Source organism: Aquarana catesbeiana, linkage group LG06, assembly GCF_042186555.1.
Source record: "Aquarana catesbeiana isolate 2022-GZ linkage group LG06, ASM4218655v1, whole genome shotgun sequence".
NCBI classification, from domain to species: Eukaryota; Metazoa; Chordata; class Amphibia; order Anura; family Ranidae; genus Aquarana; species Aquarana catesbeiana.
The window spans coordinates 28,799,922-28,814,969 of record NC_133329.1 but is presented as its reverse complement, the minus strand read 5'-3'; the positions used below and the strand labels follow the sequence as shown (position 1 = coordinate 28,814,969).

The following is a 15,048-nucleotide window of genomic DNA, read 5'->3' as shown; positions in this document are numbered from 1 at the left end:
TTATAAAGGCTCAGCTTTTTTAATTAAAATAACTAACATGTTGTACTTACCTGTAGACATGTGCAGGGACAAAAAAAAATTTGGATAGTTTCATTATGTTACTAATTTTGTTTTGTTATGGAATTTGTTTAGTTTGGTTTCGGAATTCGTTTAGTTTCATTTTTGTTAAATTTCGTTTCTTTTTTATTAAAATTCATTTAATTTATAAATTTTCTAATGAATTCCAACTTTTCAGATTAGAATTTGGATCGGTTGAAAAACGATCAACCGTACCGAATTCTGTGTGAAGAAATAACTGGTTGTTAAGCAGCAGGAAGCCGGCTGCCCGCGTCCTCAACAGCAATGAGTCATCATCTGTCAGCGGGCTTCCTCACTGACAGATAAGTGAAAGATAAAGAATGCTGTTGAAAAAAAAAAGATAAAGAATGCCGGCAATTGCCCAGCAGTAGAAAAATGTTTAAAAAAGGGATAGTGTCTCCCCCATTCCATACCAGTCCCCTCGGGTCTGGTATAGATTTTAAGGAGAACCTCATGCCAAAATTTAAAAGAAGAACAGCGTGGAGTCCCCCCAAAATCCATACCAGACTCTTATGCAAGCATACAGCCTGGCAGATTAGGAAAAGGGGGGATGAGCAAACGGTCCCCCCTCCTCCTGAATCATACCAGGCCACATGCCCTTAAGATGGGGGGTGAGTGCTTTGGGGCAGGGAGGGCTCTGTGCCCTCCACCTCAAAGCACCTTGTCCCCATGTTGATGGGGACAAGGGCCTGACAACCCTGGGCTGTGGTTGTCGGGGTCTGTGGGTGGGGGCTTATCGGAATCTGGAAGCCCCCCTCTAACAAGGGGACCCCCATATCCCCAGCCCCCCATGTGAATGGGTATAGGGTACATTGTACCCCTTCACCAAAGAGTGTCAAAAAGTAAAAAACCACAAGAGACAGTTTCTGGCAATTCCTTTATTTTAAAAAAAAAGTGTCCTGCGATGTAATCCACCGTCAATCACGATGCTTATGTCTGACGTCACATAATGTCAGAAGGAGGGCGGTGACTATATAAGAGTTAGTCACGCTTGACTATATAAGAGTTGTCAAAACGAAAAGACAGCATACGGTGGGTAGCCTTTGATAGAGGCGAAGCGCTTTTTGACATTTGCTATTTTTCAGGTCCATCAGGCATCGTGATTGACGATGGATGTACATTGCGGGACACTTTTTTTTTTCTTTTAACCACTTGCTTACAGGGCACTTAAACCCCCCTCCTATCCAGACCAATTTTCAGCTTTCGGCGCTGACGCACTTTGAATGACAATTGCGCGGTTATACAACACTGTACCCAAATGAAATTTTTATCATTTTTTCACCACAAATAGAGCTTTCTTTTGGTGGTATTTGATCACCTCTGCGGTTTTTACTTTTTATTAAAAAAATGTAAAAAACTGAATTTTTTTTAAAAAAAAGTTTATTTTTTTATATTTTGTTATAAAAAATTTTAAACGGGTAATTTTTCTCCTTCATTGATGTACGCTGATGAGGCGGCAGTGATGGGCACTGATAGGCGGCAGTGATGGGCACTGATGGGTGGCAGTGATGGGCAGCACTGGCAGGTGGCACTGATTGGCACTACAGGTGGGCATTGATAGGTGGTACTTGTGGGCATTGATAGGTGGCACTTGTGGGCACTGTTAGGTGGCACTGTGGGCACTATTAGGTGGCACTTTTAGTGGGCACTGATGAGGCAGACGTGCCTCTTCCACTTGGGGACCGATGTCCCTCACATCTGATCCGGTGATCGGCTTTTTTTTCTACTCGCGCTGTCAGCGTGAGTAAAAAAGAAAAACTATTACCGATCTTTTGTTTACATTATGTGATCAGCTGTCATTGGCTGACAGCTGATCACATGGTAAGGGGCCGGGACTGGCCCCTTACACAGATCGGTGATCAGCCGAGTCTCAGTGACTCGGTGATCACAACGCGCCCGGCGCGCGCCCTGCAGGGAGCGTGCACAGGGGAGGCCGTCATATGATGGCCTCCCGGGAATGTAGGTCCGCGCTGTGGCCGTCATTCGGCTATAGCGCGGATGCCAGGAGGTTAAATAAAGGAATTGTCAAAAACTGTCTCTTGTGTTTTTTTACTTTTTCACACTTTTTTGGTGAATAGGTACCCAATACCCATTCACATGGGGGGGCGGGATCTGGGGGCCCCCTTCCAGATTCCGTTAAGCCCCCCCACCACAGACCCTGACAACCACAGCCCAGGGTTGTGGGGAAGAGGCCCTTGTCCCCATCAACATAGGGGCAAGGTGTTTTGGGGTGAGGAGGTGCAGCCCCCCCTGCCCCAAAGCACCCACACCCCCATGTTGAGGACATGTGGCCTGGTATGATTCAGGAGGAGGGGGGCCACTCGATCACCCCCCCTTTTCCTAATCTGCCATGCTGCATGCTTGGATAAGGGTCTAGTATGGATTTTGGGGGGACCACATGCCAGTTTTGTTTTTAATTTTGGTGTGGGGCTCCCTTTCAAATCCATACCAGACCCTGAAGGGCCTGATTTGGACTGAGGGAGACCTATGCTGTTTTTTTTTTAAATGTTTCTATTGCCGGGCAATTGCCGGCATTCTTTATCTTTCATTCATCTGTCAGTGGGGAAGCCAGCAACGGATCCGAATTGTAATTGTTCTAAAAACTTGGAATTTGTTAGAAAACTAATAAACTAAACAAATTTTAACAGATTTCAATGAAGTTTGTTACTATTTCATTTGGAGGTTTGGATACATCAGAATCTCAGAATAACCAAAAATTTGTCCGAATTAGTATACGGACCAAAACAAATTGGACATGTCTACTTACCTGCTCTGTGTGTTGGTTTTGCACAGAGCACCTCCAAACCTCCTCTTCTGGGGTCCCCCACCATTGCTCTTGGCTCCTCCTCTGTCTGTCCTCATAACAAGCATTTGCTATGGCAGCAGATGTGCAGGTTCGATTCCAAGCCAGGCTGTGTGCGTCTATAGACACACTCATTACAGCTCAGCCCCGCCCCTTGCTCCCTCCCCACAGGATTTGATTGACAGCAATCAAGAGCCAATAGCTCCCATTTCTGCCTTTGTGCCTGTGAGGAGAGAGAGTGAGCAGTGATTCTCTTCTTGGGCACAGCACTGGATCAAAAGAGCAGCCAGGTAAGCATTTGTGGGGTGGCTGGGGGGAGCTGATACTAGAAGTTTTTTTTTTTACCTTAAAAGAGAAGTATGTTTTTGTTTATGTTTGCAGAATCATACTAACCTCGCGATCTTGCCCAAGCCTGGACTGGCTTTGTGGCATCAGCCAACAGCAGGCTTCAGTCCGCTGTCTGCTGAAAATGGGTCACAAGGGTGCAGAACGAATTGCACTCCTGTGATCCACAGGACAAATACAACCAAATGAGCTTTTCCTGTACTTTTCCTTTAATGCATGGAATACATTAAGGTAAAAATAAACTACTGCCTTTAGAACTTTTTATACATTTAAGAATGTGAATATAATCTTTCAGTTAGGGAGACTCTTACCTAGTTTTTGTACCAGCTGATCTGTTACTTTGTGGTACAGAAATTCCATCTGTGAAGTGACAAATTGTCCAGTCTTCATAGTGTGATATAGGATGGCTACTCCACATTGAAGTTTTCCTTCTTCAAGTCCCACATTATCATATGATGGCATTTTATGATAGGTGACTTCTCTTTGTCCAAAGATGTCTGATGACATCAATTTCCTTAGCCAATCGGTATGACCCTCTTCTGATACAGAGAAGATACCAATGATGGATCTCTGAGATGTTGGTGTTTTCTGAGAACAGGTCTGAACAAAGGAAATATTCAAAGACTTATAATAAAAGAAAAGGTATATCACTGTTCCATTAAAAATACATTTTCTCTTCAAAAACCAACACTTTTGGGGTAATTGATTCCTGGTCCCCTGCTGCACTCACTGATTCTTCTTACAAAAGCCCTACGTCATTAGAGGACACAGTAGTTATGCAGGGATTGAAGGCAAGAAACAGAGCACAGTGGGGGACCATAAGATTGACACGCCTGGAATTATTGGTTTCTGAAGGGACCATTTTATTTATTTTTTTAATGGAGAAAGGTTTACCAACATGGGCAGTTGGGGAGGGCAGGGCCAGATTAACATAGGGGCTATTGGAGCTTCAGCTCCAGGCCTCTACTTCAATATAGGCCCAATAAAATCAATAAACTTAGACTGGACACAATCACCGACCACCGGCCGCTACATTGCATTACGGTTAAAGGCTAGCTTCTGCCACTGGGGGTTCCTAGTCCCAGCCTGCGTGATCTCATTCAGAGGGCTCAATGGGGGAGGAGTGCTGGTGGTTGCAACCACTGCACAAGTGAGCAGAGCAAAAGCTAAGGGGCTAGGACCTGGGCTGGTAGTGGCATATAATTATTTTCTGTCCTATGGTGTGTCTGTTCAGTGTGAACAGGCTGAAGTGGGTTAACTCTTGGTTTGGGGGGGGGGAGGGAGGAATTAATAAACAATTTTATTTGTAATATGCACCATGAAGGGGGTTAGTGTACTATCACTGGTCCATTAGTGACCAGTGGCAGTTAATTAACCCCTTTGTACTGCATTAGTGGCAGTAAAACCATGTCAGGGCTGGGCTTAGCCCTTCCTTCTATGAGCTGGCTGCTCAGCTGTCGGCTAATTGCCAGCTCCCATCTCTCTCCACAGTTACTCAGCTGTTAATGATCCTGCTCATTAGTCCTGCCTACTTAAGCCGTCCAGTCCAGAGAAGCTCTGCCTTCGCCTTGGTCACATCACAAGAAACTATCTCCTGTGTTCCTGTTTAAAGACTGGCTTTGATGACATCCCTTCTGGCTTCAGATCCTGCTTGTTGTTCCACTACATTGATCCCTGACTTCTGGCTTGGCTGACTATCCCATCCGGTTACTGAACTTTGGCTATGTTTTGACTATGTTTGTTCTTTTTACTTTTATTATTAAACAAGTGTGATTTAACTGTACTTCAGTCTCAGGCTGATTTCATGGTTTCTGACACACCAGTGGCAGTGTTAATTAACCACTATATGCTGAAGCATGAAAGGCTTAATTAACACTGACACTGGTGCCACCAATGCAGCACAAAGGGGTTAATTAGCTGCCACTGGTCACTAATGGATCAGTGATAGTACATTGACCCTTTCATGCTGCATATTACAAATAGTAGTGTTATTCTCAGAGATGAGAAACTAAGAGATCTATTAGCAAACACAGCACACTGAACACACATTACACATTGTTAGGCACACATTTAACCCCTTGATTTCCTTAGATGTTAACCCCTTCCCAGCCAGCATCGCAGTCCCATTATAGGTCACTGATCACCCCCATTAGTAGTATAAGAAAAAAAAGGAAATAAAAATTCCAGTATATATACCAGTGGCCCCCCCAGTCAGTCGGTAGCACTTACCCCATCACCGATGGCTTCCCCTGTTCGGCGGCGGTGGCCTTCCATTCTCCTGCTCTGCACGGGACATCACGGCAGTGGTGGCTTCCATCTCCTCCCTCCTCCACGGCGGCCAATCGGGAGTCTTCTCTTTTTTCGGCCAATCGGGAAACGAGTCTCACACCCGCTTCTGATTGGCCGGATTGAGAATCAGTGTTTCAACAGCGAATATTCATTTGCTGTTGTAACACATCTGGGTGGGCTCAGTTTCCACTCTCTGCGACCCAAGCCCACCCTATTTTGAAGCCTATTAGAGCCTCTGGCTCTAATCAGGTGCTTAAAAAAAAACCTTGGCCGCTGTATTTCATGAAAGGGGCCGGGCGCATGAATAGGGGGTGGCCGTGGAAAGATTCATGATTCTTTCCATTGCATATAGGGGGGTGGAGTAGAGAGAGGGGGTGGTGCCCGGGCACCCCTAATGGACGGGCCGCCCCTGATATATACCATACATTGTAGGCGCTATAACTTTCACTTAAACCAGTCAATATACACTCATTAGGATTTTTTTTATCAAAGACATGTAGCAGAATACCTTTTGGCCTAAATTTATGAAGAAATTCGATTATTTATATATTTTTTATTGGATACTGTATGTTTTGTAGCAGAAAGTAAAAAATATTGTTTTTTCACATTTTGTTCTGTTTTTCATTTATATCACAAATAAATAAAAAACCCCAGTGGTGATCAAATACCATCAAAATAAAGCTCTGTGTTGTGTGAAAACAATGATATCAATTTTGTTTGGGCACAACGTTGCATGACTTCACAATGTCACCCCATGCTCACACGTCGGTCCCACACGCATATGTAAACAGTGATCGCACCACACATGTGCAGTATCACCATGAACATTAGGACGAGAGCAATAATTCTAGCACCAGACCTTGTGTGTAAATCTAAAATGGTAACCTGCAGAGGCTTTTAAAGGGTCACCTATGGATAATTTAAGGTACTGTAGTTTGCCGCCATTCCATGAGTGTGTGCAATTTTGGATGTAGCACCCAGTGTTTAGGCAGGGTTGCTAACAAATTTAGTTTGCCAGGTAGTAATTGTCCTGGCTAATTGTTAGAAGATCCACTGATTACTCTCTAATTCTGGAATTGCTGTACCTTTTCTCTTCTGTCACTAGGTGGCACTGTGGCTGGTGTCATTAGGTTGACAGGGGCTTAGCAAAGTCAGATCATGATTGGATGGGGGTTTCTTTAGTCCCTTGGCCTGCTGGGAGAGCCTATTTATTTGGGTGGAGTCAAGTGATCGGGGTTCTGTGCCACCTGGACGGCTGTCTGGGTGGATGTGTGTTATGTTGCCCTGGGTTGCTAGGCCAGAAGCCTGAGGCCTTTCCCAGGGACACCTGGCTGATAGGCTGCCTGAGGCCTATCCAGGAGCAGGAGAAGCAGCATGGGGTTGGGACTGCAGGATTGGAGTGCAACCGAGTTTCGAAGGTTCAGCCAGACGGGGAACCAGTTGTGGTCGGAGGTAGGGGGGAAGCTGTCGCCACTAAGGGACCATCCACCTTATTACCGGAGATCACTGTGAGTAAGCTCAAGCGGCACCAGAGCAGTCTTCTCACCAGCCAGGGACGGTGAAGAAGTGGGAAAGCTTCAATGAATGCCAAGCCAGAGACCCAGCAGAATAGCGGGAGTGACGCTTGAGGGGTATATAGCTGTGGAAGAGCTTGGGAGATCCAGTGACAATTGGAATCTAAAAGTCCATTGAGAAACTGGGAGCTCAGTGAGTGAAGATCTACAGTGGGATACTGGAAGATAAGAAACGGGCTGTTCTATGTTACCAAGAGTTATGTGCAACTACCGTTAGTGACTGTTACAAGTTTAGTTGCCAAAGGAGACAGCAGTCCTACCTATACAGACGTGGCATCTGGCTGGAGGCCTTTCCCTGTATAGATGTCTACCTATAGTGTCTCGGAGTCTGCCAATTACCATTGCATCTACCTAAGGGTGTCCTGGCCTTAACCCGCTCTTCCACAGTTCTTGTTAAAAGACAATAAATCTTTTTGCATTCAAAAAGCGCCCATCATTTCATCTTGCATTACACCCACCATGCCTGGTAACCCATTCTACAAGGAAGGATGTCAGCTCTCCCTGACTCTTGAGGTCACCATTAGGCCTCTGGAGGCCCGGGACCCTGCTACATAAAGCATGACATGTAAGGTATCTATTTACTCAGCGTAACATCATCTTTCACATTACAGAAATTATGGGGTATATATTATAGTTTTTTTTTTTTTTTTATTCAGTAAAGTGTATTTTTTTCAAAAAAATTGCGTTTGAAAAACTGCTGCGCAAAAACCATGTGACATAACAAATTGCAACACCCACTAGGCTTCTGCTTAAAAACAATATATATAATGTTTGGGGGATCTAAGTAAATTTCTAGCAAAAAAATAAGTAGATTTTTTTTTTACATGTATGTCAGAAGTCAGAGCCCCCCCGTAATGGATATCTCTGTATTGGTCAGAGAGGTAGAACACATCTCACTGCATTGAGGGATAGGATGTTAACGTGTTAGAGTACCAGCTGGCAAGCTGGAGCCACGTGTATGTCAAAGTCAAACGCTCTGGATTTGGGGGCTCCCGACACATTTAACAACAAAAATGCTTGCAGAGGTCTCTTGGTTTTCAGGCAAAAAAAAAGAATTAGAAATTATTACTAGTTCATACTGTTCTTCTAATAAGGTGGAGCAAATATTACTAGACTGCAGTATTGCAGGTTTAGCCACACATTTATCTTCACAACACTAATAAAATTTTCTTCTTTTATTACTCACATTTAATGTTTTTGAGGTTTGTGGAGCAAGATCTACTTTGTGAGGATGTTCTGTAAAAAATAAAAGTACATTTAATAATTTTGAGTACAAAAAAAGAGCTTTCCTGTATTACTCTGTAAGACTGAAGAGTAGATTTTCCTCTAGACATAGTAACTGAAATAAAATCTAAAATAAGTATTATTATCCGAAGGTGGTTATGGATACGCTCTATTTACTCCATATATGTATTAATTTGTCTATTTCTATAGGTAGCTAGTCTATTAAAACTCTGATAACACAATAATATAAGGTTAGCTATGAAAACAAACACACTGCTTAATAAAACAATGTCTTATTTATTTCCTAAGAAAATAGGAAAATGCTAACATGAAAACACTAAAGGAAGATATTACAAAGCATATAACAAAAGAACATCAAAGGTACTTATCGCAAGGCGGTCCCCTAGACACTGTCTCATCAGCTGGGCTCAAGATGGTAACAGAGAGAGCCATGAGGCTCAGAACACCACCAGGCAAGAGCCAAGAGCAAAAAAAGGATGATTTCCTTTCTGTGTGCAGTTCTTACACATTCATCCAGACGCACTCGTAACCACACCCCACTACCCTCCTGTCCAATGAGATATTGCCAAGAGGTAGTCCTTTTAATACATTATATTTCTGTCCTTCCTGCTGTATTGGCCTCCAGGGGCAGTTCTTAGCTTGCCCTTTAATCTTCTGTAGCAGGACATTAATCAATCATCTTGTCAGCCATGGTCCTTTTTGAAGCTTGCTTGCAGAGTGTTATCACACCAGCCGGTCAGGAGCCAAGCTTTTGTTCAGCCAGGCTTCTTTCAGATGAATATTCTGATATGCTACAAAGCTTTGATGTGCAACTTGTTACATTTCAGACAGTCCCCAAGAATGCGAAGGTTTGGTATAGCCATAGTTCATATTTCAAACACCTCTTGTATTTATGAAATAAAACATGTTGCCTTCCAACAGTAACTATAAGGCCTCATGTACACCGCTGCTGGTAAACGGATGTTTCGGATGAGTTGGGCATTTTTTTCAGCTGCCCCTGAACTCTCCTCTATGTTATCTTATCTGTCCATGTACACAGAGTCATTTACAGTTGTTTCTAGGCAGTTGAGTTTAGAAGCATTTCAAGACAGATGTTTGTGCTTAGCCGCGTGTTGTTTACAGGCATTTTTAATATGGAGAAACATTTTTTGACTATTTTCAATGTAAAAAAAAACGCTTCTAAACACAAACACGGCATATAAACACAGCACAACAGATGTTTTTAAACATTGGTTACTATCTGTCAAGTTAAATCGTTCAGGAGAGGTTTTAAAAATGTCCCGTGTACATGAAGCCTTAATCTAACACCATAGGCATGTGCAGAATGAAAAAAATTGTTTGGCTTTGTTTCAATTCATTATTTACAAAAACTTGTTTAGTTAAACTTGTTTTAAATCATTTTCGGAATTTGTTTTGTTTATTCGTATTCAAATTAATTCAAATTCAAATTTTCGAACTCAAATTCACATCGATTCGAAAGGTGTTCGGATCAGTTTTGAATAGTTTTCGAATTTGAATCTGTTTCCAATTTCCAAAGAGAATAAAATAGAAATAGAATAAAACATAGAATAGAATTGAATAAAACATATAATAAAAGAGAATAGAATAGAATGAGCAAATAGAAAAATATGATTAAAAAACAATAGAATAGAAAATAAAGAATATAACCATTTCCCAAAATTCAAATCGAATCAAATCTAATTTGAATAGAATAGAAAAAATAGATTAGAATAGGAGAACGGTTATATTCATTCTATTCTATTCTGTTGTTTTTTTCTATACTATTGTGTTATTTTCTATTCTATTCAAATTTATTTTATTTGAATTCTGGAAAAAGGTTATATTATTTCTAGTCTATTCTTTTGTTTTTTTTTAATTCTGTTCTTTACTATTCTATTAGAATTTCAGAAGATGGTTATATTCTTTTTATTTAATTCAATTTTTTTATTCTATTTTATTCCATTCTTTTCTGTTCTTTTATTTTCTATTCTATTTTGTTCTGTTTTACTCTTAGTTACATAGTTACTTAGTAGGTGAGGTTGAAAAAAGACACAAGTCCATCAAGTCCAACCTATGTGTGTGATTATGTGTCAGTATTGCATTATATATCCCTGTATGTTGCGGTCATTCAGGTGCTTATCTAATAGTTTCTTGAAGCTATCAATAATCCCCGCTGAGACCACCACCTGTGGAAGGGAATTCCACATCCTTGCCACTCTTACAGAAAAGAACCCTCTACGTAGTTTAAGGTTAAACCTCTTTTCTTCTAATTTTAATGAGTGGCCACGAGTCTTATTAAACTCTCTTCTGCGAAAAAGTTTTATCCCTATTGTGAGGTCACCAGTGCGGTATTTGTAAATTGAAATCATATCCCCTCTCAAGCGTCTCTTCTTCAGAGAGAATAAGTTCAGTGCTCGCAACCTTTCCTCGTAACTAAGATCCTCCAGACCCTTTATTAGCTTTGTTGCCCTTCTTTGTACTCGCTCCATTTCCAGTACATCCTTCCTGAGGACTGGTGCCCAGAACTGGACAGAATACTCCAGGTGCGGCCGGACCAGAGCCTTGTAGAGCGGGAGAATTATCGTTTTATCTCTGGAGTTGATCCCCCTTTTAATGCATGCCAATATTCTGTTTGCTTTGTTAGCAGCAGCTTGGCATTGCATGCCATTGCTGAGCCTATCATCTACTAGGACCCCCAGGTCCTTTTCCATCTTAGATTCCCCAGAGGTTCCCCCCAGTGTATAGATTGCATTCATATTTTTGCCACCCAAATGCATTATTTTACATTTTTCTACATTGAACCTCATTTGCCATGTAGTCGCCCACCCCATTAATTTGTTCAGGTCTTTTTGCAAGGTTTCCACATCCTGCGGAGAAGTTATTGCCCTGCTTAGCTTAGTATCGTCTGCAAATACAGAGATTGAACTGTTTATCCCATCCTCCAGATCATTTATGAACAAATTAAATAGGATTGGTCCCAGCACAGAACCCTGGGGAACCCCACTACCCACCCCTGACCATTCTGAGTACTCCCCATTTATCACCACCCTCTGAACTCGCCCTTGTAGCCAGTTTTCAATCCATGTACTCACCCTATGGTCCATGCCAACGGACCTTATTTTGTACAGTAAACGTTTATGGGGAACTGTGTCAAATGCTTTTGCAAAATCCAGATACACCACGTCTACGGGCCTTCCTTTATCTAGATGGTAACTCACCTCCTCATAGAAGGTTAATAGATTGGTTTGGCAAGAACAATTCTTCATGAATTCATGCTGATTACTGCTAATGATACCGTTCTCATTACTAAAATCTTGTATATAGTCCCTTATCATCCCCTCCAAGAGTTTACATACTATTGATGTTAGGCTAACTGGTCTGTAATTCCCAGGGATGTATTTTGGGCCCTTTTTAAATATTGGTGCTACATTGGCTTTTCTCCAATCAGCTGGTACCATTCCAGTCAGTAGACTATCTGTAAAAATTAGGAACAACGGTCTGGCAATCACTTGACTGAGTTCCCTAAGTACCCTCAGATGCAAGCCATCTGGTCCCGGTGATTTATTAATGTTAAGTTTCTCAAGTCTAATTTTAATTCTGTCCTCTGTTAACCATGGAGGTGCTTCCTGTGTTGTGTTATGAGGATAAACACTGCAGTTTTGGTTACTGAAGCCCCCGATTCACTCGTGAAGACTGAGGAGAAGAATAAATTTGATACCTTCGCCATCTCCCCATCCTTTGTAACCAGATGTCCTTCCTCATTCTTTATGGGGCCAATATGGTCTGTCCTCCCTTTTTTACTGTTTACATACTTAAAGAATTTCTTGGGATTTTTTTTGCTCTCCTCCGCTATGTGTCTTTCATGTTCTATCTTAGCTGTCCTAATTGCATTCTTACATTTCTTGTTGCATTCTTTATAAAGTCTGAATGCTGAGGATGATCCCTCAACCATGTATTTTTTGAAGGCCTTCTCCTTTGCTTTCATATGCATTTTTACATTGGAGTTAAGCCATCCAGGACTTTTGTTCGCTCTTTTAAATTTATTACCCAATGGGATACATTGGCTAATTCTCTTATTTAATATGCTCTTAAAGCAAACCCATCTCTCCTCTGTATTCTTTGTTCCTAATATTTTATCCCAATTTATGCCTTTTAGCAAGGTTTGTAGTTTAGGGAAGTTGGCTCTTTTTAAATTCAGTGTCTTTGTATACCCTTTATGTTTCCTATGTGTAATTTATACTGAAACTAATTGACCTGTGATCGCTGTTACCTAAATTGCCCCGTATTTCCACATCCGTGATCAGGTCTTTATTGTTGGTAATCAGTAGATCCAGTAATGTTTTATTTCTAGTTGGTGCATCTACCATCTGACCCATAAAATTGTCCTGCAAGACCTTAAGAAACTCTAATATAGTCTTTAATTTTCTGTTATATTCTTTTCTATTCCATTCCTTTTTTTTCTATTCTATTTTATGTCCTTTGGAAATTCAAAAACTACTCAGATTTGAAATCTATTTGAATTCGAAAACAAATCAATTTTTTTAAAAAATTCTAAGCTGAAATTTAATCAAATTCAAAATACCACTTGCCAACCGCATAACTTTGTTGTACAGCGGCAGAGCGTTTCTCCTGATCATGCACCTAGTACGTGATCCGGTAGTTCTGGGTAGGGGGCGTGTTAACGCGCCACTGGCGCCAGGGCTGTGCTGTGATTAGACATATCACAAGCTGATCAGCAGATACCAGCCAATGGATGTTTGCCGGCACCTGCTGATGAGGGAGGATAGACACAGAACCAAGATCTGTAAACAAGGCAGAGCTCTGTTCTGCAAAGCAGGGAAAGAAAATCCATCACTCCCCTTAAGTAAAAACAGCACACGCATAAACACTGGCTAGGCACACATTTAACCCTTTGCTCGCCCCTGATGTTTAACTCCTTCCCAGCCAGTGTCATTAGTACAGTGATAGTACATATTTTTAGCACTGATCACTGTATTGGTGACACTGGTTCCCACAAAGTGTCAAAAGTGTCAGTTAGGTGTCCAATTGTCTGCCGCAATATCGCAGTCCCGCTATAAGTTGCTAATCGCCACTATTACTAGTATAAAAAATAATAAAAATTCCAGTATATATATCCCATAGTTTGTAGACGCTAGAACTTTTGCGCTTAATGTTTTTTTTTTTTTTTGTTAACCAAAAAAACATGTAGCAGAATACATATTGGCCTAAATTTATGAAGAAATTTGATTTTTAAATGTTTTTATTGGATCTGTTTTATAGCGGAAAGTAAAAAATATTGTTTTTTTTTCAAAATTGTCGCTCTTTTTTTTTCTAGCGCAAAAAATAAAAACCGCAGAGGTGATCAAATACCACCAAAAAGCCCCATTTGTTGTAAAAAAAGACAAACATTTTATTTGTGTACAGCGTCGCATGACCGCACAATTGTAAGTCAATGTAACGCAGTGCCGTATCACAAAAAAATAGCCCGGTCATTAAGGGAGCAAATCCTTCCGGAGGTGAAGTGGATAAAGTTGAACTCCAGGAAAAGATATAAATTGGGTAGCAGATTTGTGACTATCGATCCATAAAAATAATGAAACAACAATATATAACCTTTTCATTAAAATGCAAGCAGCGTAAGGTCCTGAATTTGGCTTGATATCAGACGCCGAAAAGCAGAACTCAGACTGGGAGAGGGACAGCCAAGACTAGTAGCCGATTAGGAGAGAGAGCAAAGCGAGCTCAGAAATGAGATCTTCATTGAAGTGCTGCTACTTCACTGTCCAATCACAGGCTGGGGGAGGAGAGGATGTGGCAGGGCTGTGCAAACCCCAGGACTGGATAGACAGACGTATAAATCATTTGGCAAGTAAACAGATCCCATCTACTTAAAACAAAACAAACAAGGCAGCGCTACATATAAATGAATACAATGTGCTTATTACTGATGTGCTCTATCATATAAAGTGCATGTGAAAAAAGTCTGTTGTAATTTGCAATTTTATGATTAATCCCAACTGTATATATAGTGAAAGTCCAGTCAGATATAAAGTAGATCTCGTTTAACACATTTGCAGTGATGACCTGCCACCAACACCTCCACACATGAGACGAAGGGGGGGATAGATAAACCCCCTTGTGATTAAACTCTTACCAGACAATGCTGGGAAATTGGCATCAATGCCAATCACGGATATTCACTCTGAATAGATTTCACCTCATACTCAATTGCAGACCAGGGGATGTATCTCATGCTAGTCAATCCATTCCAAAGCAAAAGAAAAAAGATCCATAGCGCAATTCCATTTAAAAGCTTTATTAAATTAAAACACGCCCCCCCCCCTCTCCCTTATAGGACATGCACTTACTTTAAACAAATTTCATATCAGCATTCAACAAATTAAATCAAATTAAATCCTACCGCGCACTGCTCTCTCGCAATAGCAAAAACCGTGTCCAGATCTGCGTGCTGATGTCACAACTGGCAGTCGTTTGGCCCAACGCTGACGCGTTTCGTCATCAATAACATCATCTGAGGGTGTCGATGACAAAACGCGTCAGAGGTATGTCTGGAGTTCCGCTTTAAGTTCTTGTGCTCTTCCTATCACTGTTCCCATCACTTCCCAGATCACAGTTGTCGGCCTTCAGCCCTATATTCCACATTTATTCAATGGACAGAATTGTTTAGGAACATTACAGGTGAAATCATTTAAA

The 15,048-nt window shown here is 41.4% G+C and overlaps 1 protein-coding gene across 1 annotated transcript in view; it reads right to left on the bottom strand.

Annotated features, from left to right (window-relative positions):
• The window catches only part of LOC141147922 (uncharacterized), an 86,468-nt gene that overhangs the window by 27,223 nt on the left and 44,197 nt on the right, over positions 1 to 15,048 (bottom strand). Inside the window, exons 6-7 of the mRNA XM_073635080.1 lie at positions 8,276 to 8,325; positions 3,538 to 3,826 (exon numbers count right to left, since the gene is read on the bottom strand). Of these exons, the coding sequence (XP_073491181.1) occupies positions 3,538 to 3,826; positions 8,276 to 8,325 (339 nt within the window). The remainder of the gene's footprint in view (positions 1 to 3,537; positions 3,827 to 8,275; positions 8,326 to 15,048) is intronic.